Below are 26284 nucleotides of genomic sequence, written 5' to 3' on the forward strand. Positions count from 1 at the left end.
TTCTCCTCCTGTGTATCTGGAGTGTGGTCAAACTGCACAGAGAGCAGCTGATGCAGGATTTGGTTAATCATTCATTGTAAACTCTAGTTTCAGCATTTAAATGGAGAGCATTTTCTAAGCTGCTTTCTACACATATTTGAGGTGGGTTTGGCTCTAATTAATTTGGAACAGGGCAATGAGTTCAGAAATTTTCCTTTTCTCTCTCACATCCCTGTGTCCCACTTTACTTTTAAAGTGGTAAGGCCCATCTAGATTAAGACTCTAGGAGGAGAAGGGAGAGAGAAAAATATCTAGCTGAATTAGGGATGGCTGACAGGGGCTTTAATCATCACAATCATACGCTCAAAGCTTTTCAGAGACCGTAACACGAGTGGCCATGCAAATCAGTGAGTCATTGCAACAGCTGAACAGGAAAAACCCTACACACAAAAAGAAGAAAAAAAGCAGAGCTCTGCTTACCTGCCGAACCTGCTCACTGAGGAGTTTCCATAGTATGCTTCTGTTCTGCCTGGCTATAGCACATTTTTATTCTCTTTAGGGCATTTATCCTTAGGATGTCTTTGTGAAGTAGAACATTACTTGTGGGAAAGTTACATTACTTTCTTACTACTGGGAAAGCCCAGCAGCATGCAGGAAGCCTGTGATACTTCAAGAAACTGAAGCATATCTTCACTAGTTAGAGCTAAGGCTGTTAAAACTGCATTGGCTTCTTGGTAATTCGAGATCAAAAGCTGCTTCCCTCTTCCCCATCCCTTCTAGCACCTGGATATGCAACTGCATCTGTGTGCCTTTAGTGAGGGGGTTGTGTAATTTTAGCCTTTTAATAGCAGTCTTCTATTCTTGCATATCTTATGGGCTCAATATTTACATGTTTTTTCAATACTTTTTTTTTTTTTTTATATATAGGTGACTTCAATGTTTAAAGAGAACATACTGATTTTGGGGGGACAGCTAGTCTATACTCAACCCTTCACACTTTGTGCACACATGACAGCAAGACACTTTCCATAGTTTTACCCTTTCTAGCAAGGAAAGATGAAAGCCCACATACAGGAAAAAACAGTAAAATAATCAGAACTCAGACTGTTTTTTCCCTCACCTCAAGCCTAAGCAGTCCCTGCTTGAGGGTACTGTCCTGTCAGCTCCAGAAACACGGAAAAATCCAAGTGCAATCCTAGGCAAAGAACTGCAATATGCACCAGAAAACATGCATCTGTCCTAGAGTGGAAAAATGCAGCCTGCAGTTAGTAACAAAAATATTTCCCTGTGTATTGCTTACACCTGCGAGAAGTAAGATACCCTCTTCAGAGTAGGCAGATTAGCAAGCATGACATCCAGTGCCCCCTGCTTTTAAGGGGGAAGGCAGTTTTGAAGCAGACAGAGCTTGGGAGAAGAGACAAGATTAAAGGAGTGGTGTTTCAGCAAGCCCTCATGTGAAGGGTGCAGGAGTGGTAGGAAAGGCTCAGTGCTCAGTGCTCAGCTCCTGGTGGCTTCACACAATCCTACTCCAAGTGCAGCCCATGATGAGCAAAAGGAGCTCCGTCAAAGCTGGATTTTTGTGTCAGGGTAGCTGTACCAGCTACCTGTAATAAACATCTTCTGTGTATGGTGTTCTGTGATCTATCATGACAAATACCTAGCTTATTCATTAACACAGGAAAGGAGACCTTAAGTGATTCACAGTGGGAAATAAAAAAAAAAAGGCATGCTGCTCAGAACTCACTTTGATTCAGATGAAGCAACTTTGCAAGTCTAATAATGCAGCTTTTGGCCTTTGGTGTTGCTTACAGGAAAACTCATCAGATCTGCCAGGTTTGTTCAAAAAAAGGAAAGGAATGGGGTTTTATTTACATCCCACCCCCCACCTAAATCAGTTTGACACTGCAGCATAGAGTGGATGCCCTCTGGCTGGCAGCCTCATTACCATCTGTAATGAATGTAACATCTTAAAATATAAATAATTTGTGTTGTAATAGCAAATACAGTTTGGAAGGAGAAAGACATTTGGGGAAACTGGGATCAGAAAAGGCTACAGTGAGTCAACATGGGCCTCTGTTTCCATGGAATTACAAGCACAACCCTGCCCGCCTTAACTGCAATCAAACTGCCGCCCAAACCACTGGGATGACTCTCAGCACAGGAAATATTGCATCAGATTATCAAATAGGAAAGTCTAGTACTAAGCAAAGAGGGAGATCTCCCAGATGGGGAGCTTGCTGGACCAGGACCTGACAGGAAACGACTTTATTTTCCAGCTTAGTTGCCGATTTCTGTCCCACTCTAGGCAGAACCCCTAACTGTGAGGGGGAGGAAATCTGTATAAATAAATGAAAAAAAATAGCAAACAGCTGTTATTACCTTGACACATCCTATTTTATATTTTTTGAAACAAACTTCACCCATGCTTCCTCTGCTGTGCTTGGACTAATTTATCATGCATTATGTATGTTGCTCTGTCTCAGTGTTTAATTATTGATGAACCCCTCCACCCTTGCCCCCTTTCCTCTTCCACTTGTGCCAGGATCCATCCAGCACAACTCAAGCCCTTCCTTGCCACCAGCTCTCAAGGGTGTGAGCCTGCAGCCTGGCCCAGCTCTGGGCATTGCTAACTTCTGCCAGAGAAACCAAACCCCTGCATGTTTGCCAGACAGCTTGGTTCAGACCTTCGGAAGGCACAGGAGCACTGTGTCAGATCAGGGGACTGATGCATGGAAATGTCAGCCCCTCTGTGGGCTCCCCAACAGCCCTCCTGTCCCTTGATGAGGTGCCGTGGGCTGGGGAGACCCCAGTGCACCCCATAAAAGTGTGGTGCAGCCCACATGCACCCCAGAACCCTGACGTGAGGCCCGACACAACCTCCCCTAGCCCCCAGAATGGCGGGCCCCGAGGAGCTGCCTCAGCACCTTCTCTTGCCCACCGCAGGGTGCGCCTGCCTTGGATGGCCCTAAGGTCGCTCTCACCTGCCATGGGACTCCTTGTTTCTCTCAGCAACATTTTCACTTCATTTCTATTTAGAGGGAAACATCTGAAGAAGGGAGACCCACCCGCTGGGTGACACAAGGGCTGGGCGCGCCTCAGGGCTGGCTGGCAGCTGCGGGGTGACAGCTCTTCTCTGCCGGCAGCGGGGGGTGGCTGCTGTGAGGAGAGCTGGCGGGGGCTGCCCTGCCCCGTGCCGGCCACGGCCGGTTCCAGCCAGTTCCTGCCACAGCACGGCGCCCAGCCTCTCAGGCGAAGCTGTGGAGCCTCCGGGAGGAGGTACCGCGACCTGAGCGCAGCGCGCCCATGGTGAGGAGTGAGGGGGCAAGGTGTGAGGGGGAATAGTGTGACGGGAATGAGTGGAAGAGTGTGAGGAGGAAAAGTGTGAGGGGGAAAGTGAGAGGAAGAGTGTGAGGGGGCAAAGTGTGATGGCCAGCACTGCCGGGCCAGACGCAGGAGAGGGCTGAGGGCTGCTTGAGCCGCCAGAGGCACGATTGCCCTTCCCACTGCCCGGGCAGGCGTGAGGAGGAGGAGGAGGGAGGGCAGAAGGGATCATGGTAGACACAGCCCTGCCTGGCTGTAGGGATTGGGAGTGAAGGAGCAAAGCTGAGCCTGAGGAAAAGGGGACAGGGGTGTCTGTGTGTGCTTTAATTTGTCTTTGTTTCTTGCTATCCAAACTTATTTTAATTGGAAATACATTAATTTTCCCCAAGTCCATTTTGCCCATGATGGTAATTGATAGGTAGTCTGCCTGTCTGTATTTTGGCCCACGAGCTCTTTTATCTTACTTTCTCCCCTGTCCTGCTGGGGACGGGGCTGAGAGAGCAGCTGGGCAAGGGGGCTCCAGCCAGCCAGAGTCAACTCACTGCATATTACTATTAATCAAACTATTAACTTTGCACTTGCTCTTTTCTCTCCTGTTAGCTTTATGATTGTCTGTTCACTATTTATTTGTCTTTAGATTTGCTGTACATGTTCTTGTGGGCAACATAGACTATTCCCCTGTGTGTTTTGCTCTCTCCAGGGTTTCTCCATGTCTCTGCGTTTCAAGGTACATACCCTCAGGGTGGCAGGCACATCTTTGCTTCCACAGTAGTAGCACCTTTGTGTTTAGTCCACTCTTTTTCAGGGCAGTCTTATCTATCAACCCATGCAATAAGGTATTATGTACAGCACAGCAGCTTTTCCTGTAAGCCAGTAGTGTCTTAAAAGCTGTTCTCAGCTGCCAGTGCCAAACGAACCTTACTTTAACTCATGCTCAAAAAGGTCATGCATGGGAGCTATGAAGCCTTCCCCAGAAGAAAGCCTTTGATGCCAGCCTGGTCTGTCCGAGTCAGTTCCTCAGCATGCAAATCCATAGGCAACGCCAAGAGTAAGGAAAAGTAAGAAATTACTACTGCTTCTGTAATTTAAGTACCAGATACCATCGCTTGCATTTTATTCCAGCCCCCATTTCCAAACAGCCACAAATAGATTTGTGTTTAAAACCCCCAGCTTTCTCCTCCTTTTAGTGACGGTGATGTGCTGCAGTGTAGGAGAGGTGTAAATCTGTTGTTGCCACTGTTCTGCTGGCCCAGCATCCTCACCTGTGCTGTACTGCAATTTCAGTTAGCACAGAATGCCTCTGTCAGCATCACAGGCAAATGCATCAAGTATAATGTGCTTTTTTTTAACTTTAAAGTCTTCACCTCCAGCTTGCATAATATCACTGTCATGGTTTAACCCCAGCTGGTAACTAAGTACGATGCAGCCGCTACCTCACTCCTCTCTCACCCAGAGGGATGGGGAGGAGAATTGGAAAGGAATGTAAAACTCTAGGGTTGAGATAAGAATATTTTAATAATTGAAATAAAATAAAACAAACACAATAATAGTAACAGTTATAATGAAAAGGAGGGGAAGAGGAATGAAATGCAAAGGGAAGGGAGAAAAGAAAAAAGTCGATGCACAATACAATTGCTCACCGCTCACCACTCTCTGACTGATGCCCAACCAGTTCCTGGGCAGCAGTCCCCCAGCCCTGGCCAATTTCCCCCCCAGTTTACATACCGAGAATGATGTTCCATGGCACGCAGTACCCCTTTGGCTAATTCAGGTCAGCTGTCCTGGCTGTACTCCCTCCCAATTTCTTGTGCCTCTCTAGCCTTCTGGCTGGCAGGGCCTGAGAAACTTAAAAAAAGTCCTTGACTTAGTATAAACATTACCTAGCAACAACTGAAAACATCAGTGTGTTATCAACATTTCTCTCACACTAAATCCAAAACACAGTACTATACCAGCTACTAAGAAGAAAATTAACTCTATCCCAGCCTAAACCAGGCAAATTACTCAGCTGATCTCTTAATTTTCTACATGCAAAACCAAGCTCTTTGTTCTGAAACCACACGGCTTTCATCTGCTGCCAAAGGGGAATCCATCTAGCTGCTGTGACTTCCCCCTTTGAAATGAGTCCTCCCCACAACCGTTAGCAGCCAGCAGGCCTGTGGCCTCATTGGAAAGCCTACCTGGTTTTGGTTTACCAGCAGAGTAGGGAGGGCTGGAGACAGCAGGCTGCTCACAAACCCCTCCTTGCAGCTACAACAGTCAGCTTCCAGGGCAGGGAGATTTGCCCAGGTGTAGCAAGACCCTAATCACCACTGTGTTTTCTGTTTGCTTTCTGCCTTTGCTGTGAAGTTACTTAGGAGTAGTTGGCATTTCATTTAACCATATGAGTTATTTTGGGGTTTCCTATCCATTGCAGCCCTATTGTATCTCCTGGTTTCCTGTGCTGTGGCTCTGTTTGGTGCGGAAGGCCGTGGGCTGCTCTTGGGGACCAGCTGTGATGGGGAGACAGAGCCCTGCCAGCTCCTTTGCAAGGCTGGCAATGCACCACAGTGAAACACTGTGCTGTCCACTGTGACTTCATGGGCTAGTCCCTCAACTGCTTTTGCATAGCAAGAGCGAGATCAAAAATCCAGGCATATCCTCAGATGACTGGTTCACCCCAAATGTCTCTTTCCTCACCCACAGCCTTAAACATCAGCAAGTCCCCCTAGCCTGGCCACCCTCACACCTGCTGCCTGTGACTTTGTGCAGCTCCGACCCCCACCTTATGTTTCATTGTTGAGGTTATTTATTGCTGTAATTAGTCAGTTGATTCCCCCATATGTGAATACTGTGCCATCCTGAGACTGTCACTTCAAAGGACTTTTGTCAGATTTATCACCAATAATTAAACTGTCTCCACCCAAGCAGACTGTGCTTTTGATCAGGAATAGGCAGTTTGCTCCTGACTGTGGGCCAAGGAAAGCCATGATTTGATCACTGGCAGATGTCCTAGTGAGCAGGGGAAGCTCACTTTGTTATGCTTAGCAGCTCCTGTCTTTCAGTCATGGGAAATCATAATTTGCCTGTTAGCATGTAAGAATTTTCCTTATGCATCAGCAAAGTTGAAAGGCCATTGTCAGCTTGGAGCATGAAGCCTGCTCTATATGGAGGCTGGTGAGAAACTCCACACTAATCTTACCCTGCTGTTTGCCCGCTGGTTTCTGGTCCAGTCCCAGGTTATTAAGATGCAATTAGTTGCAATGAAATTATTCAACTATGTGGAAATGCTTTATTTTTTCCCTTCTCTGTTGTGTGAAATAAGAAGAAAAGGCACCGCAGCTTCACATCTGCAAACATTTGCAGCACATACCTGCAGCGAAACATGCAGGTTTTCCCCTCCACAGCCCCTTGGCTCCGGCGCAGCGAGAGTGCATTCTGCTTCCTCCAGCTCATGGGAAAGCGATTCAGCCCCACAATGCAGCTGCTGGCAAAGATGTCAATTTGTTTTGCCGGTCCTTTTTGTGGTATTTCATAGCTGATTTGGTGTCTGTGTTAATGATACCAACATTCATTGTCCAGGCTTTGAATTGCCCATAAACCCCTCTGATTTTATTCCGACACCACCCACTTTACTGAAAGGAACTACTTCTGAACAAAACCACAAAAAATGCCTTCAAATGTCTCCTAAAAATTTTGTATCTAAGAAGTCCAGAAAATGGTAGACAATTGTAGATGCTGTCTATTAGAGTGACCATGGTCATCACACTGCTGTTTTGTGCCTTGTTCAGCTGCTGGTTATATTTATCTCCTGCATCTGGTTGTATTGACTGCAAATTCTCATCAGGAGATGAACCTTCCCTCCTCAGCAGCTCTGTCCTCAGTCCAGAAAGCAGCCAGCTTGACTCCTCCAGAACCATCCTGCCTTCGCCAAAATAAACTAAATAGCAAAGTCCTTTAAAGTTGAAATGTTTGCTGATTGAAAGCCCAATCCAAGGAAAAATTGTGGTGTGGTGTTTTCTCCAAGTGCAGAGAGAGCAGCCTCTGCAGACGGTGGTGCTGCTGGTTGTGTTTTCACATAGATTCTGGCTTTACCTAGTAAAAGCACTTACAACATATTGATCACTTTATGTAATAAATTGCAACTATAATAATATTTCATCTGGAACCAACTGACCGTGTTCTACAGAATAATACTTCCACATACCTCTAATATCATTTAAAGCCAGTGACCTTGAAAGAGTCTTAAGGCCCTGGTTTGGTAATAACATTTTGGCTTCCTCAGACTGACTTTTAAAATTTCAGCCTACCCAGCCATGCATGCTTACATGGCATTGGAATAACATAAGAGGAAAAAAAATATTTTAAAAGATATTTAACTTGTGTCTGTGAAATGGAAAGTCGAGTACCTAAATACACATAATGGATGGCTCAGTGCAACACTCTTCACGAAAAAGCACATACTTTCCACAGCTGCTTAGAATAAGGCACTAACAAACCTATAAATCGCATAAGAGAATACCGTGGAAAAAAGTACGTGTCCTATACGTGATATGTGTTGACCTACTTCAATATCAAAATCTACATATAGGAGAGCTGTCAGTGTTCGGGTAATTAGTCTTCAGTTCTAGATGACTCAGGTTACCATCTGCAGAAAGTTTAAGCAGCTGTTACTGATTGACATCCATATATATTCAGATTCCCTATTCTCTGTACCACTGTTTTCTAACTGGGTGCTTAATTTTGCTCAAAAAAATCAGCTTGGTTTGCCAAAGCTCTATGCAAGCTGTTTGCTCTGTGTATGCCTTCACTCCCTCTCTCCTCTGACCAAGGGTTGTCGAGCAGAGATAAGGGCATGCTCCACATGTGAGTGAAACTGGTGCTTTCTTTGCATTTCTCAGTATTTCAGTCCCATTGACTACAAAACACATTTTAGAGAAACAAAATTGGAATATATTCTTAAATCCTGATTGAAACAGTCAACCATTCATCTTTACTTTAAATTGCTTTTAAAAAATGTCCAAATTGTGAAGAAATAAAATGGAAAGCAATTCCCAAGAAAGATTTTTTTTCAGTTAATGTGGAACTGTTCAGATCTTTGTTTGGAAGCATTTTTTAAAGGCAATGCTTTCTGAAACCCTAAAAAGTTCATTCTCAAAATACCAAATGGCAATATCAAGTGTCTTAACAGAAATAGTGTCACTGGTACTAATGTGCTGGCAGTGAGCTTGACAAATAAAAATATTGATGGTCTCACTTTGAAATCTATTGGCTGCCATTTCAGTCACATTTTAGGACATCATCAGGTGGAAGAAAACCAATCCAATAGCTTTAGACATGACTTATTATTAAATTACAATGGTTTTAAAGGTTTGATTGATCCTGATTGTCCAGAAATTTTTCTCAGCAATTCGGTAACTGGACTCCAGAGCTCAGCCTTCCTCCAGCACGTGCCAACCTGCCCTGCCAGTGCCAGCGCTGGGAACATCGATCTGGCCTGGAGACAATAGCTGAGAGCAGTTCAGCTCAGTCAGACCCTGCACAGAGCAGATCTTCCATGGGACCGGTGCTGATATACAAGCATGGGAAGTTTGGAGGTGAGGTGTTACTTCTAGTTTTGATTTATTCCTCATTCATTGCAAGCAGCTGAGTAGGTGTAGACACACTTTCCACTAGATTTAGGGCATTTGCTGAAGGTCCCTCACACACTCATCTCCATTATAGCTGTGCTCGTGAAAAATCGCGTGCTTTGCATTGAAATCTTTCTGTATTTCAGGCTGGAGAAGGAAGAAGCCAAAGTAACTCACCAGATGTTGCCAGATGCTTTAAAAGGTGCATTTAAAACCTCCCTAAAGACTTGTAAAAAAAGGTGTGGAAGAAACTTCGTTAGTGTTACACACACATACACAGATTCATTAACTGAAATAGCCTTTTTACTGTTTTTTATGTTGAGCAGTATGAGTAAGGACGTCTTGCTGTCTTTATTGATGTATCTGCACTGCGTTCGGCAATCCTATAAATCCATCACTGCTGAGAAAAGCTGTGGAGCAGACAAACTGGGAAACGACCGCACAGCCGACAATACTGAATAACCAGCTTCAGGCTGGTCCAAGCCAGTCCTCACCTTGGACTACATGCACCATCAGAAAACACCTAGCAATGCTCAGGTGTTAAAAGCCAAGGATTATTTGGCATTGTCAGGCTATTGCTGAACTTAAGAGCTTTTTCAAAAAGTTACCTGATCAGGTATACAACACTCCACAGGTGAGCATGAGGTACCTAGCACCTGTGGAGCAGGCAGACAGCCTTAAACGGGCATGGTGACCTGGGTGGCATTGACGTGAGCCAGGGCTGGAGGGGACAGGCTTTGTACCCATAGCGTGGGGAGAAGAAAGGTGAAACAGCACATGGGGTGGTGGGAGGTTATCAGAGTCTGGGAAGGAAGTGAAAAAGCGAGCAGCCTCGCAGGAAAAGCGTTCCCTGGAAAGAACAGAGGTATCATGTGCCATCTGGAGGCTTACAGCAGAAATGAACAGGCTGTATTTCCTTTCTGGAGAGACAGCGATCACCTTTTAGGTAGGCACATATCTTAATCAAGAACAGATGTTAGATCAGCCTTTACCAAAGAGCCTGTTTTCCTTCTGATAGTACATTCCCAGCACTAGAAGCACCACATCAGAAAACTGCCAACTAAAAAACCAAAACAAATGAGTCTAAGAAGTATCTTAAGGGAATACCAGTTGCCTTGCCCATCCTGCCCTGCACAGAAACAAGGGCAGAGTCACAGCACAGTGTGCAAGGAGTGCTTTTGTCCCTAGCACACTGAGCACACAGCTTTTGTGTCCCTAGCAGTTTTCTTGTAAGCATTATTAATACACTAGGGGTGTCTATGAAACACTAGCATTACATCCAGAACATTGTTCCACACAAGCTGGCTTTTCCCTAGTCACTTGGAAAGTTGACGGTAAAACATGAGTTAAAGTAACTCATTTTGGATCAAACTAGACTACCTTTTCTTGGTGTGAGGGGCTGATTTGCTAGGTTTGCTTCTGGCTGTCAGGAGATGATGTCTGTTAGCAAAAATGGAACCATTTAAAGCCAGAGTTTTCAGTGACACGAGGTCTTATGGGAAGAGCTGAAAGGGCCTCCCTGAAGCAGTGCCACAGTAACTGGGAAAAGGAAGCACAGTAACTTCTCTGGTGGGTGTGAGGAGAACACTGTACCTACCTGCCTCAGAAACAAACTGTTGATCCTTGCTTGCCCCTCATTCTGCCCCTGGACGAAAGTGATTGCATCTGCATTTCTTAATTAACTTTTACTCAGAACACCCAGGAACTGTTAACACCTAGCATCTTTGCCATAGCTAAGAGACTTTTCCTTTTTTGCTTGAAAAAAGCAAAGTGTGTGAAGTTTTCAGGTGTTTTTCCCTTCCAAGCTCCCATTTCTGTCCCTCTTCCGCAAGAACATCCACGACTGTTCATCTCCAAAATCCATTTGCTGCCTGATAGCACCCAGCCAGGAAGGGCATGCAAGGGAGCAGTATTCCAGACTACATACCATTTATCAAGCAAAGAACAGGACAGGAAGATTACATCCTTTCCTGTCTGAACTCCACCTTTTTATTCTCAAAGTCAGTAAACCTAATACATGGCACCACCAGGTACAGAATGAGACTTCCAGATACACAGGATCTGTTCTGCCCACCCCAACAGACTAACACTCCATATGACATCCAGAACACTTGGCTTTACTGAAGTTCTAATATTTCAAATCTGATTTAAGGAAAACAAAAAAGTGAGGGATTTTGCTCCCTAAAAGTGTCCCCGAGGCTGATTGGCCCTGGTAGTGGTGGTCACCTGCTGCAGGTCCTACGCTGGGAAGTTCCTTGTCACAGCTTCTCTTCTGCAGAAAGTCTCATGCAGCGCACTCTAACAACCATCATGTGGCTGGCACGTTCTCCCACTGGAAGATGATGAGACAATCACGCTTTGCTCTTCCCCTCTCACCATGTGGTTGTTTCAGAAAACGCACCAGAGTTATGATGGAGGATCACAAGATTTTACAGTAAGTGTCAGCACCCCGTGATAAATTGCAGAGCTATTGAGTGCCAGTATCACCCTCCAGGCATGTGATCCTCCTTGGGAGTGATTCAGATGGCAACCAGGAATGGAAACCAAGAATTTTAGAAGACACAAGATTTATATGGTAATTTTATATCCATCTGCAGTCAGGTAATCTGTAATCAAGAAGCCAGCTATAACACAACATTACCAAGATATTTCTGCACCCGCTTCTGTCATCACCCCCTGACAACAGGACACCTCTTTCAAGGGATGAAAAAGCCATCACTCTTGGTTTTGTGGAAGTAAAGGAGTCCTAGAAACACTGGTCCTCCCTCAAGGCTGTTTCAGTTAGCGGAAATCTTTTGACTGACCTTGGATGAAGTTATTGTTCCTTTAACCGGTACCAAGCTCTTCATTTAGAGAGACCACCAACTGCCAGAACACAACAGCATCAGGCCCTGTTCCACCAGGCAAGGCTCAATGACAGATTAACACCCTCGCGGGGAGCCCTAGTGACCGTAATACGTACCCAACTCATGTGCCACCCTACAGGATGGGAGCCCACTCTCCTTACCCATTATAAAGCTCCTCAAATTAAATGGGTATTCTAGAAAATTAATTTTATTCAAAAGGAACTGAGAAGAAAACCCCAAGAAAGGAAACACAAGTCAGAAAGTGCTCTAGGATGATGCTTTTTAATTGTTATTTTTATAACTTTAAAAACAAATGAAACCATTAAAACCATTATAGACATGTGCTGAAATTTCCTGTACAACAAATATGAAAACAATTAAGATTTATACATAATTTCAAGATATTCAGCAGTCACTTATTTGACACACATCAACTTTTCCCTTCTTAAGCAGGCCCCAAATGGAAAGAAAGAATTGAACAGAAATGCAGATGTAGTTGCCACACAGTGGAGCTTTCAGCCTGAAAAGCAGGTATCTTTACATAAGCAACAGCAAGAGAAAACATTGGCCAAAGAGACAGACCTCAGCGACTGTAACACACAGAACATCAGAAGGCAGTGAAAAAAGTATTTGCAGGAACTCACATCATCTTGACCAAGACAGATCAACAAGGTAGTAGAGCATTGCCTTTAATCCTCCTCTTCCTGCAGAGATATTCTATGAGGCATGTTCTACTTCCTCTCATCAATACTACGGCCAACTTTGTGTTTACCACATTTTAAGCCTTACCAACTTTTTCCACCTATACCTGCTATCAGCAGGTCATTTCCTTCCAACTTCTGTCTCTTCTCACAATGGGTCAGATTTGGGAATACACGTGTATTAAAAACAGATACTCATTAGATGGCAACACAAGGGAGAATTTGGCACCTGCTTCCAACATCAAAACAACAGGACAGATAGGTTTGCTTTCTCTAACAGTATCTGGGCAGTGACCAGGCAGAAACACATACCATTATAAGCTCGTTTTCTGATGTTCTGCTGCAATACAATGCAAACGTGATCTAGCATAGAAGATTAGTCTCCCTCTCTTCTGTGCTATACAAAACAAGGGCCTTCTGAAGCAAGAGAGCATTCAGCACCCTAAGGCAGCAAGTTCTTGGGAGACCTGCCGTAATCAATACTGTCTCTGCGCTCTGCACAGATGTGCAGTAATTGAAAGCTTAAGAGAGAAAAATATAACATGACTAAGGGGCAGACTTTCTTCCCTCCCAGTTCCTTTGGAATGGTTCTGTTTGGTCCAAGTGGTTTATCTTTGTCATCTGACAGCAGCTTAGAAAGAATGCCAGGTGAGAGATCCACTACGTGGAATGCCAGTTTGGATGGAGTTAGGCAGGATCATTAACCTCGTGGGGTTTTTTGGGATTTTTTTTATGTGTGTGTGGGGTTTTTTTTGTTTTTTTCTTTTTAAGTATTTCAGAGAAAGAAAAAAAATATTCAAGAACCCAGAAGTGGCTGCTACAAAAAACCCCAAAAAACACTCCCCAAAACCCTGAAAGCTGAAGCACACTGTGGTTTGTCCTCCAGTTTTGTTCACACATTGCACACCACAATTTCACTCCAGGTTGTAAAAAATTCCACGGTATACCTGTAAAGTTACAGCTGTGCACCAGGAATTGCTACATTTTCCTTCAGCTGACAGTGGACTCTGAGGTCGCCAGGTTCCACTGTACTGTCACATACACTCCTAGCATCTGTAGCTTCTTCTGACAACTCTGCTATAACAAACAAAAACCCAAAACAACACAAAACAAAGCAGCAGAATACCAGGGACTCTGGTTATTAAACCTTCATAAGACTTTCACCACTTTATAGCTATTCTATAGCATTATTCATAAACTTTGTATTCCTCTGCAATGCAACCAGTGCAATGATCCAAAGACCAAAAACTACACCCCCCCACCCCCCACCCCCACCTAATTAAAATTAAGAAGTCCTTCATTGGTAATGCCTTCATAAGTCTAGCAGTTATGTACCAGCAAAATAATTCCAATCTGATCCTTGACTTGTAAAATCAGCAGCTAGGGGGTTTCTGCTTGTTTGTTCCATTTTTAAAAGGACCAGTTAAAACAACAGCAGCAGTATATTGCAGGTAATTATAAAACCATTACATTAGGTCAATGAGATGCAGGCAGGTAAGATGCGTCTCAGTTTTGAATGGCTAAAACAACTGAGAAATTGGTCTTTACAGGAGAATTTTGTGCAATTTGTTCTGGTAGAAACAGTAAAGCCTGTCAATCTGGGAGTGCTTGGACACATGGAACCTTCGTTTCGACATTTTCACAGATTTATATATTTGAGAAAAAACAACAACAATGATAAAAAGACACCAACCTGAGTAAAACTCTATTAGAATAGAGTGATCATTATTCAGTAAATTATATATTGCACCTTTAAATAAATCATTATAAATTGTATAAAAACAGGAATATCAGCCAGGAACAGGGAGAAGCTATTCTGTCCTTCATACACACCCACACATACCCGCACACACATTCACATACTCACTTGCTCAGTTTTTTTTTACTATAGTTAAAGCTTGGAGTGACAGACCACACTCCTTTTGCTCTAGCAGAGGCACCGAAACATTAAGGCAGGGGCTATTTGTGGTGAAATGCAAAAACAAAGCTCACCTCCAAACTTCTGGAGAGTCCTGCCAACAGTGCAACTACAGTTAAGTTTGACATAAGCCTTATTTAAAAATCTGTGTTCTCATTAGGAGTTTCAGTACAAAAATAGAATCTCTGCTGGTTTTTTTCTAGAGTAGCAACTGGAAAAGGCACAATTTCCAAATATAAATGTCCATTTGAAGGAGCTGTTTGTACTCCTTTTTTAAATAAACAGGAACACAGAAAAAAAAACCCCAAAACTCACAGAGGCACATATCTATTAGCTAAGTAATCAGATACAGTAGATAAAATATGTTCCTGAAACTTATAATTAAATATATTAAAACAGCCCACAAGCCTGGTGTCTGTAAATAAAATCATATAAAATTGTAATAAAAAGCTTGTGTTATTATTTTAATATTAAATACTAGCTCACCGTTCATACTGCAAATGCTATTTTCACTTATCAGTACTGTTAAATTCCCAAGAAAAAGCAAGACTCTTCTGTTAACTTTAAATAGTTTTGCTTGGTTTGTTTTTTGTTTTGTTTTTCTTTTATATCAATCTGCAGCTCCTGACAGAATTGGTTTTCCTTCCGCAGATCACATCGTCAAATGCAGACAGAACTGGAGAAGCCAGACACTCCACACAATCCTGGAAAACTTGAGCAGAACATCTCCCTTTCCTATGTGCAGGTAACGCCTCCTGGAGACATGGCATTCCTTCCAGGCTATGCGTGGTAGCCATTTGCCTTCCCGAAGCCTGGCCCAGGTGTGAAATTCTCATAGATTGCCATTGCTGTCATGTTTTGGTAAATAAGATCTGTTTTCTTGTCTTTCTGGGATTTAATAATATCCATAACACACTGGTTTAGGAAGACGTACTGGTCCTGATGAAAGAAAGAGAGGGTAATACATTTCTAGAAAATAACTCAATTTTGGAAGTAATTCTGCTCCTGAATACAGATTCTGGGGTTCGGATGCACTGCGCTGAATGCTATCGGGGAGTATATTTTAGAAGTTGTACGTATAGTTCATGGGAAACAGGACTGGAAAGGACCTCATGACATCATCTGATCAACCCTCCGTAAAGAACTAGGATCAAGTTTTCCGTCATGCCTAACTCCCTCTTAAAAGACCTTCATGATGGACAGTTTACAGCCTTTTTCAGATCAGCTTGAGTTAATCCACACACCTGTCCAGACTGATGTCATAATTTCAACAGGAACATGGGTGTTCCTGCAGAACAGAACTGAGACGACTTGACTGAAGATAATTCTGGCTCACAGCTGTAAGGATAAAACTATAAAACTCACATGGGTGAAAGAAGCTGCAAAAAAGCCCCCCAAAACCAAAACAAACCAACTTTTTCAGGATTTGATTCTTTCCAGCTGCAAATGCCACTCCTACGAAGTACTCTGTAAAGAGATTGCTCGGATGTACTATGGCCCCTGGCTGCAACTACTTTCGTGGGAAGAGATGAGGCAGGAAGGAGGGAAGATAAATAAATATCAAATAAAAAGCAATTTCAGATTGCTTCTTAGTATCTAATCTTCCTATAATTTTGAAGTACACCTTGAGCCTACCCTTCCTGGATTATTACGCATATTTGAAAAACATGCTGCTGGACGAAAGACAGCCTTACCTCAGTTTGCACCATTAAAGGTCGGTGCATGCGAAGATCATACACCACTCCATAGACATCCACAGTGTTCTCCATTTCAATCTGCTGAATCAGGCGGTCAATGGCAATGAATGTTCCTGTCCTCCCAACACCAGCACTGCAGTGACATGGGGAAAGCTATTTACTGCTTTCTCTCAACCACCTGCTCACCAGTGGCCTGCCAAAACACCAGTGAGTCTAGCAAAATGCTTTCTCTTATTGCAGTGGCACGGGTACTAAAAGCCTCTGCAGCCCAGTGGGTGGTTCTTACTACCACCAACAGGGAGGGAGGACACGCTTTTGGGCTTCCCAGTCTTGCACTGGCACAAGGTTACCTGTAAAAGTACTGGAAAAGGCAGCTTCTTGAGCTAAGTTTTCCAGGCTAGGACACAGGGTCTATTCTAATGAAATTTTGTGTCATGTACTTTGCTACCTATATAGCATTGCTACCCTTCTGAGGCATGGGGCAAAGGTTTTAATTTGGCAGGATGATTAGCCCATGGCCTTAAGCAAAGAGACTTACTTTTTTTTTTTCTTTTTCTAAATCACATTGAAAAGAATTGTTTTTAAAAAAGCCAGAAGATAAAAATGTGTCTAACACAAATATGTTCTTCCTACCTGCAGTGCACCAGAGTAGGAGAGTCGATTGGATTTTGACTGCTGTACTCATGAACAAGGTGTCTGAAGTTGATGAGAAGGTCTGTTGTCTCCGGCACTCCATGATCTGGCCAGGAGGTGAAATGGAACTGGCGCACCGTGTGGCTCTCTGGCGTGTTAGACTAGGGGAATACACATCAGGGGAAAAACAAACAAACAAATAAAGAAACCGGCTCCAGAGGAGCAACAGTAGGGCTTCCAGACATATGTACTGGGCAAAGCTCAGCTTCACTAGGTGCCTGTTACAAACCGTGCAGTAATTTGATCAATGATATTTCAGTTTCCCTCCTCCTGCTCTGGTAGAGAATACTTCGAAATAATTTCCTTTTACTTTTCACTTTACTCCAAGATCATCTCTGCTGCATTTCATTTGCTGACAGAAACAGCTAATTGTTCAGTCTAGCAGACAGGACAAGTATCTGCGTAAGCAGAAGTTCTGCGTAAGGTGCGAGTCTCAGAGAAACACCAGCTCAGGACCACTGACAGGGCAACCAGCAATTCCCATTAGCAGGCCAGATTTTGCTGGCAGACCCCTTTATGCCACAGGGAGGCTCTTACTGACAACTCACTCCCACCACTGGATATGTTGCTAAAACAGCTGTGAGAAGCCAGGGCTTCCAAACATACACACAAGTACCACAGGAATCTCGTCGTCAGCGAATAGTGTGAAAGATTTTAAATCAGACTTCTGGCAGAAAGCAGTCCAATATGCTCCAAGCCTCAAATAAAAATAAACAACTTTTATCCTTCTCCCTCAGATAACTCTGAATTTCATTAAGTTTTAGTGAAATTATTATATATTATCACATCAGTGTTGCTTAACATGTGAAGTCATAGTGATGCAATAAATCACTTCTACAGATACACTAACAACTGGGGGGGGACTCACCTTTTCTACAGTGAAGTCCCTTATTGTCCATTCTGGAAGGACAACCTCCGAGACCATTGTCACAGTAATGTCACCGTAGCTCTTGGATTGTTTGTCTGGCCAGTATTGCTCACATTTGGTCTAAGAAGAGAGTTGCAAGATGAGGCACATCATACACAGCAGCTGACTCTAGTTTTAAGTAACACCCCACCTGAAGCAGGGCTAGAAAGCACGTCGCCCTTCCCAACAGCCCATTCCTGGGCAGAAGCTCTACCAAAACCATTCCTCAGGGAGAAGAACCCACCCTTAAAGGCAGCAATTCCACAACCCTCCTGAGATTATCTTTTCTAGTAGTCAGCAGATATAAAATGGGGAAAAGCTAAAAAAATGGGGCTTACTTAATTTAGAAAACAGTCTTCCAGTAAGTGGATGGTTTTTAAAAGAAAGAAGGTCTCCAGCCTACTAGGGTAACACCAAAATTAGAAGAGACGCAACAGTCTTCAAGAGATGGTTCAGTTTTAATAGAAACATACCCGGGCTTGTTCAACACATTTTGTCAACATCACAATAGAGTAAATATTCTTTTCCCAAATCATGCGCCAGAAGTCTTCTATAGTACTGGGTAAAGGGCCCTGTGCGGCAATAAAGGCCTTCTTTGAGTTATAGCCCTAAGACAAAAAGCCCAAAATAAATATATATATACACACACGCACACATGCATTAATGAGACAAAAAGCCAATTTTAAACATCATCATGAGCTGTTAAGCCTACATCATAAAAACACGCATTATATTTCATTTCAACTAATGAAGCAACTTACAGGCATATAGTTTGCATTAATATAATCGTCAGTTGCAGAGTTTTGATCTGAAAGTTTCACACGAGAAATATCATCTGCAGAAAGAAAAAAGGAAAAGAAAATGAGGAATTTCAGAACCTGAACCTTTCAGCAAAATACTGCTCATCTAACACATGATTTCTAAATAAAAGGTGTTTTATAACAGTGTGCGTTTTAAGAATAAGAATATAACTTCAGTGATCACAAATAGCAGCAGTTTAGAACTTTTGTAATGAAAGCCTTCAGAAAACCGAGTTGTTAGGATAAAGACTCAGAATACTGAACAGATATTTTATTTTTAAAAAAATATGGTATGTTTTTGCATAGATATGTATTTTTAATCCAACAAGAAATTTACTATAGTTTTAACTACTAGAGAAAAATGTGATTTGTCTCCTGCTGCCACCGCAGCTGTTTTTCCTCCAAAGCACCCATAAGTACCCGTCACTGTTTGCCTTCCAACTCCTCCTTACATGCTGCTGCGCTGGGGTGCCCACAGCCAGCTTGGCCGGGTGCGGAACTCGGGTTCAGTGGCACGGCTGCCCAGCTGGGCCACAGCTCTGCGCATCTGTGTGGCCACAGCAGCTCTTACCCTCTTGGGTTTGCCGCCTGGGCTGCAAGTTTCTTACGAACAGAAAATTACAATTATTTAATTAAGGAAAAGCTCTTTAAGGAGCTTCCTTGAGGGAAGCTTGGGAAATTTAGGGAACATTCTTGAGGGAAAACTCCTGAGGTTTGCTTCTACAGTGATTTTGGGAACGCAGCAGCCCAAATTCATTCATTTGGCAATTAATGACATTAGCCCCTCTTTGAAACCTCTGGTTACTATTGAAGCCAGGTTAACTGAACCCAAGTGTTTTCATGTAAAAACTTGACCAGTAGAAGATGCAAAACCGAAGAGTAACTCACATGGTAGGACATTGTTGTATCTGTTTTTTCCCCTGTTCTCGGCAAGTTCAGCAGCAAATTTGGGCTGATGAACACCAGCAGACTTGAGTTCCTACAATAAAAGAGGGCCTTACCAGTACATGGTCCTGGTCTGGGAACCAGACACAACTGAAACAGACAAATGCTCCAAACACCTTCGGCCTTTGCTGTAACAGCAGGCACATTGAACTGGGATAAATGACAGAAAGAATCATCTTTTTACATAGCAGGAGCGTGACTGCGGCAGAGCAGACGGAGAAGGGATGAATAAGGAATGCAGGCACAGCAGCATGTTTAAAACCCAGAGGGGGGTTGTAAAGCCCAGAACCAGTTTTGCAGAAATAGACAACATGGACATCAATGACACTGACAGCAAGGGTGCACCCGTTCTGACCCCTGGGCAGCGACCTCCCTCGCATAAGCTCTGCATCACAGGGAGGAAGGGAGCAAGTACATCATGAAAGGACAGAAGGAAGCACAATCTCAGAGGAAGGCAAGGCAGAGCACAAGCCTGAAAAATGCAATCAAAGGGACAGAATTTCATCTGGAAAGAAGAAGAAAGTCAGTTAATAGCTTCAAGGAGATGAAAAAAATTGAGATTTTTTAACAGCAGACATGGCAACACAGAATCCTTACTGACACTTGATTTGCGTTTTGTACCCTGCTAACAGCTAAGCTTTAGCACATTTCACAGAAAACCATTTATGGTCCCTAAGCTAATCACAATTGCTGTTCCTCTGACTGCTCCGTCCAGCTATGCACAGGTGTGGTTTGCAAATCACACCTACACACTGAAGAAGTCAGTGCTGTTAGCAAGAGACCTGTCTTGCTGTGTAGAAAAACAAAAGATAAAAAAACCCCAAAGTGCAGAGAAGTGAAATAGCTCTCCTGAGGCTGACTCTATAGTGCAACTCAGGCAAGGACTGAGGAGACGCTGCCTCTGACGAGAGCTCTGCCCAGCAGGCCATGCTGTAAGCTCACAGGGTGAGAGAATAGTTCAGGATGTGAAGTATTTATCATGCACTTTGGAGCTGAATCCGAGAAGGGAAGGCTACACACGCGGCGTAATAATCTCTGTTATAAAGATCCCTTCCCTCCCACTCCAGTCAGCCTCCTGTATGCTCCGTAGGAAAGCTAATTTGCCTTTCCAAAAACATTTGTCATGAAGCTCTCTCCACTGAGGGCACATACCTCATACTCTTCAGCAAAACCACAGTTGGAGTCAGCTTGCTGCTTCTTAAAGTAGGACTCGAAGTTCTCCACTTTAATGATTTTTGATCTGAAATGAGAAAAGCCATGTACTGGTAACTGAGATTACGTAAATAAACCATGAATTCAGTTAATGTGTTAGAAAGTATGCTTTACTTACTTCTTGATTCTTCAAGGGAGGGTGGGGGGGAAGAAAAAAAGGCTGATTAGACACATGCAGCTTATTTTTCACTATGTGAATCTAAGAATGAAAGCACGACTGTTAGTAGCAGCTACAAAACCGTGCATTTACAGGGGACAGGTTACCAAGCACAGGATTTAACTGATCTGTTAAACCAAGGTGAGAATAGCGCATCCTTCAGGAGAAGGGTATCACAGATGCCATCAGTCAGCTGCTTCTGCACTCCCCTCAGACTTGCCTCATTCCCTGGTGCATTTTATGTAAACTATCAAAGTCTGCACAGGTGGGACTTCATGGGCTGCTCTGGCCAAGACTTCCCACCAGCACAAAAATTCGATAATGTGATTCAATTGCACTGTCTGTGACTTCCAATATATTGTGGTTACCCTCCCACGGCAAAGCTTGTACAGTATCAGGATTGTCCGAGTTCATGGCTCAGCACAAAGTAATCATAAAGCAAAGGAAAATCCAGGACACAGTGCAGAACTGTGCCTATGTGCACTTTATCAACAATTTGGATTGTTCCCTCGATGTGCACGAAGCCCACGTTTCATTCAAACATCCTCTTTTTTCAAAACTCCGTGGAGCATCTGTGCGTCTAATAACAACTCACAAAGTGAGCGCTCCAAATCCCTGCGGCAGCTCAAGAAGTGTCAATCAATGTCATTAAATAATTAGTCAGCAGGCTAGAGTCTTTAAATTCCACGAGGAATTAATATTGAAAAATTCTATATAAAACTGCACAGAAAACCAGGATCAGGGTTCACATTAAGTTTTGCAAATATCACTTGAGCTCAGAAAACAATGTGTGAAAGGATATGGACTTACTTAATGGGAGAAAAGGACACTTCAGTATTTCTTTTATCTTTCCTATATGGTGAAAGAAAACAACACAATACACAGCAGAATTTAGTGGGATGCATATTAAATTTGTGACAACAGCTATTTCCTGTGCAAAACAATTTCTTTTAAAGCATCTTATCCTGTGCAAAAAAACCCTTCTCAGGCAAACCCTACACCTGAAGCGAGAACAAAATACTCCATTCTTCATTCAGTGGTGCTGTGCAATGGGACCGTTTCTTTCTGTCAGACCCAGAGTACAACACCTGGACACAAAGCATATGGTTTGGTGGAACAAGCACATCCGAGGGATCCACGCTGTTAGCTAGCATCTCGGGAGAATCGCTGCTAACCCCAGAATGCCCACACTGACTGTTCAGCAGCCATGTGTCAGTGGTGCAGAAAGTGGCAGCTGAATGAAAGTAAGTGCTCCTAGCTTTAGAGGAAGCTCTTCTCAGTATTGTCCACAGCTACTGGACATGCCTGTAAATATAACAGCAGTTAATCAGAAAAACTAAGAAAACTGGACTAAGGGCCCTACAGCCAATTCTTTAGAAAGGATGTACCGCACAACCAGAAGCAGGAAAAGGACTCTGAAGTCCCAGATCATTTGGAAAACACTGGAAACAGGAACCAGCTCAATTCCTAGGCAACTCACCAGCTTCTAGAAACTCCGGAATAGAGATTTCACGTAACAGGCCATCAAGCAAGTAAAAAGTGTGATTAATGGTTCATTTAAAATAAAACCATCCAAGATATAATTACATATGTCTTTTAGCACAATAATTTGTGATGTTTTCTCACTTCTGACTGAATGACTTCATCAGCATGCATGAATTCAGAAGAGCTAAACAAAACAAATCTTAACTTGTCAGTTTGTAACTATGGGGTTGAAAAAAATAATTTAACTAGTTTGGCACATCCACTCTAATCTGTGACATACAAACAAGGCTTTTAACAGAACGTATTTTAAAACCTCATGACAGAAGCGCATAAAACAAAGAGAGGCCTTTATAGGAGAAAGATACAGAAGTGAAATACTTGTGGTTCCTCATCACAGCAAATGCATAATGAACACACATTACCTTCTCCTTCTCCAGAATATGAAACCCCCTATAGAAACTACAGCCAATATAGCTAAAAGGCATCCAATAACAGCTCCAGCAATAACACCTGGTAAAAGAGAACCAGTATTACTCATTACTGATTTACCTCCTTGGTAATGATTTAGCTCAATCAACACGCTACAAGAGAACCTCGGAAGTGACAGAGCACACTCCGCTCTACTAAACATCTATTCTCTACTGCGTCCTTTGTCAGTACCAGTATTGAAAGCTCATCAAGAATAATAAACCAAGCATGATAAATTAATACAAAATTGGCATCAAAGGACCAGTATTTGCATTCTAATACATCCGCTTCTAATTTACCAGAACTGTTAGTACATCAGCTGCTTTTTGCTACTTGTTTCTGTACCAAAGTCTCACTGTGCCATCCAATCCCTTTTAGTGTGTCATGAATAGCACAGCTTTCTGTTACTTCTGCAGGGGAAAGCACACATGGGAAAAAGAGGTCACCTGCAGGGCTATATGCAAGCTATGAATTTACAGAGCGGTTCACTGCAAAGCTAGAAAGAAACAATTCAATACAGAAAAAACAGAACAGCGTGTGTTTTGCTGTTATGAAACTTGCCACACACTGTATATGTGCCAAGCCACCAGTCCTGTAATTGACATTTCCATACCTGGATCCTGGGGTAGCAAAACTGCCTCAGAACAGGGTGAAAATGATACGTAACTATCTTCCCCCACAATGATGTTGGCCATAGTAAAGGTTATGTTAGTGAAACCTGCAATGCTTGCCCTGTTGGTAAGGGAGAAGAAAAAAAACCCAAAGACAGAGAGACAGGTACATTACATGGTTTTAACAGATATAAGCAAAATCTGTAATAAGCAAAATCTGTAATCTTTTAATCAGACAATCTTTTAGCTTTCAACTCCAGAAAAATTACCCAAACAGTGGTTTGAGATAAATACCTGTATGAATGAAGAGGAATCAATGGTCCGTTTTCGTAGGCATACATTGTGTTTCCCTTGCCGACATTAATGATGTTTGTACCATTCTGAGAACGGAAAGAAGGTGATTTTGCCTGCTCTATATCTATGACGTATGTTACATAGGTGACTGTCGTCCTCTTCTTGAAATCTTTGTATGTGTTGTTCAATTTAGACTTCAAAGACCCACAACCTTCAGGGAAAAACAAGGCCATATGTAGTATACATCACGCACTGATTTTTGTATTGCTTGGTGCGATGCCCGAGACTGTCACATTAACCACAGCTGCCATTACTCTGTAAGAGCTGCCTGAAATGAAAGCCTGAGCGCACCAGACAATCTCAGAAACCTCTTCTGCTGCAGTGCAATCTACTGAACTACCTCCCTACTCCCCAACACTGTTTGTTTTAATCTCACTGGTTTTACCTCCACGATGTATAGCAGAGCTTCTCTGTAAAGCGGTGTTAAGTAGTAGACTCCAGCGTCCTCGTGGACACCCTTCGCGAGACAAGCCAGCCATACCCATATGTGCTCTGTCAACTATCATATGTAGCCGAGTACAATGCAAACAGTGTAGAAAAAGTCAATTGGTATTTGCTAACACTGTGCTACCGAAACAGCATCAAGCCTCATTCAGGGTGACACCAAACTTGTCCTGAGCTATAGGTCCTTGCTACATCTTACAAGAAGTCTCACACCTAAACCCTAAAGAGACAAGAGTTAATTTCTGCCTTTTCTTGACACAGACAAGCACTGGCCAAAGCAGTATGTCTTCCAGAAGACAAAGAAGAATAGGCTACTGTAGTCAAACAGTGGCCAACAGGATACCACCTGCAGAACAGCATCCCTTTACAGTGTCTGTTGTTAGAAGATGAACCCTAGAAACTTGAGGCAGATTATACAGCTGATGCCCATGTGATTTAAGAGGTAATAAACAAGCTCAAAATAACAGTTGTCCAACAACTCAAGCGCAAACTGATGTAAATACTCAAAGCGTTGCAGGAGGAAGAATCTTGCTCATTTGACTGCAGTTTGCATATGCTGCTCCCTACCAACTGCCTTACAAAGCCAAAAGCTCCTTCTAAAAGCAGATATAGTATCAAATTCACCTTTAAAAAGGAGAAGCCTTGCAGGAGCTCTGAAAGGTGGAAAAGCTCCAGTAGCTTTTCTATAGTTGTGTAGACATGGTCTGACCTGCCACCAGCAGCAAAGCTCTCACCAACTATAACTGCAGGAACAGGGGGCAAGACAGCTTTTCTAAAGCAGTGGCTTGGTTACATTAAAAGCAGCTGAGGTTGCAATTAACTCAGTTGCCTAGAAATGGGTGTTCAATCTGCGTGAGATACGTTATATGCCCTGCCCAGTCCCTAGTTTCCATTCCAAAAAGATGTACATCTTGGGCTGTATCTGCAGCTCCTTGGGGATGTCTTGGCCATCACCTCAGGACGCCTCAAACAGCCACAGACACCATTGCTTACACAACCGAAAAAAGTCCCCTCTATCCAGCCTAAAGGTAATGAATGATGTCTGTTTTAAGACAGGGAAATACATCTCAAGCATATTAATGCTATTTCAACACTAAAAAGCTGAAGCTATGCTTGGCTGTAAGGATAGTTTTCTGCTCCTATCAAAGCACTCAGATTCTAAATTATAAACACGGGTGATCTTCCTTATTTCAATCACATCTTGAAAGTCCTCTTTCTTGAATAACTTGCAATCAAAATCACACAGAAGAACATGCTGAATCTCATCAAGACTAAACAGGACTGGGTGAAGGTACAAGCAGAGCTGTTGCTGCATGCAAGAGATCCGACATTCAAATCAGCAACTCTGGGGCAGCTACATAGGCATGTGAAAAGTAAGAATTTTCTACATATGTTGGACATATGTTGTATGGAAACCACAGAAGACCGACCTACAGTCAAATTGCTGCAAGATGAACTTCCACAGTGTTAAGACAAAGGTTAAGCATGAATGTGAAATCCCACTTGGGGGGAACAATCTCCAGCAGCTGCTTTATTCCTCCAGCGCACTGGCAGAGATGAAAAGAAGTTCAACTGGAACCTATGCTGCAAAGTTCGTTCCTTAATTTTACGATTTATCACTGGACATCCACCAAAGACACTTCTCTATTTTGATTCTTTAAAGAGGTGAGTTTGAAAGAGTACCCTCTAGCTTTCCATGGCATTCAACCTCCCACAGCGCATAATGCTGACAATGCTATTCAAAAGTGTTCCACTTGCACTGCCTCTCAGTTAATGAAGTATTTTAAGTAACATCAGAAGGAAAGTTCTCTTTTTTTTTTTTTTTTATTTTTATTTTTAAAAGATCTCACTGCAGACATCTTCCAGCTAAAGAAGGGAGGGGGAAAAACATCCCACATTCCAAAGCTGCTTATTATTAGTAGCCCTGAAAATTACTCTGTGGGAGAAAAAAAAAGGATACCACACACTCTTGTGGCAGGAATCACCTGCAGATCAAGTTGGCGACAGCACAGTGGCAATACATATGACACTTACATACAAGGATAATTCAGGCTGGAAAAGGCTGAGTTAAAACAGTGGCTTTCTGAAAACAAGGAGTGATCTGACTTCAAGTAACCAAAGTATGTGCCTTGTGATT

At 43.0% G+C, this 26284-nt stretch overlaps 1 protein-coding gene across 3 annotated transcripts in view; it reads right to left on the minus strand.

Annotated features, from left to right (window-relative positions):
* Nucleotides 1–12021: 12021 nt before the first annotated feature.
* PTPRJ (protein tyrosine phosphatase receptor type J) overlaps nt 12022–26284 on the minus strand; it is a 75728-nt gene continuing 61465 nt past the window's right edge. For all 3 annotated transcript variants that reach the window (XM_055721917.1, XM_055721914.1, XM_055721916.1), the window contains 12 exons: nt 23644–23854; nt 23352–23470; nt 22693–22780; nt 21596–21637; nt 20569–20656; nt 19360–19450; nt 18433–18506; nt 18145–18279; nt 17633–17752; nt 16705–16865; nt 16069–16204; nt 12022–15313 (listed from right to left, as the gene is read on the minus strand). In XM_055721917.1, coding sequence (XP_055577892.1) covers nt 15155–15313; nt 16069–16204; nt 16705–16865; nt 17633–17752; nt 18145–18279; nt 18433–18506; nt 19360–19450; nt 20569–20656; nt 21596–21637; nt 22693–22780; nt 23352–23470; nt 23644–23854 — 1424 coding nt within the window. In that variant the 3' untranslated portion in view covers nt 12022–15154. The remainder of the gene's footprint in view (nt 15314–16068; nt 16205–16704; nt 16866–17632; nt 17753–18144; nt 18280–18432; nt 18507–19359; nt 19451–20568; nt 20657–21595; nt 21638–22692; nt 22781–23351; nt 23471–23643; nt 23855–26284) is intronic.

The sequence above is a fragment of the Falco cherrug genome, chromosome 10 (assembly GCF_023634085.1).
Source record: "Falco cherrug isolate bFalChe1 chromosome 10, bFalChe1.pri, whole genome shotgun sequence".
NCBI classification, from domain to species: Eukaryota; Metazoa; Chordata; class Aves; order Falconiformes; family Falconidae; genus Falco; species Falco cherrug.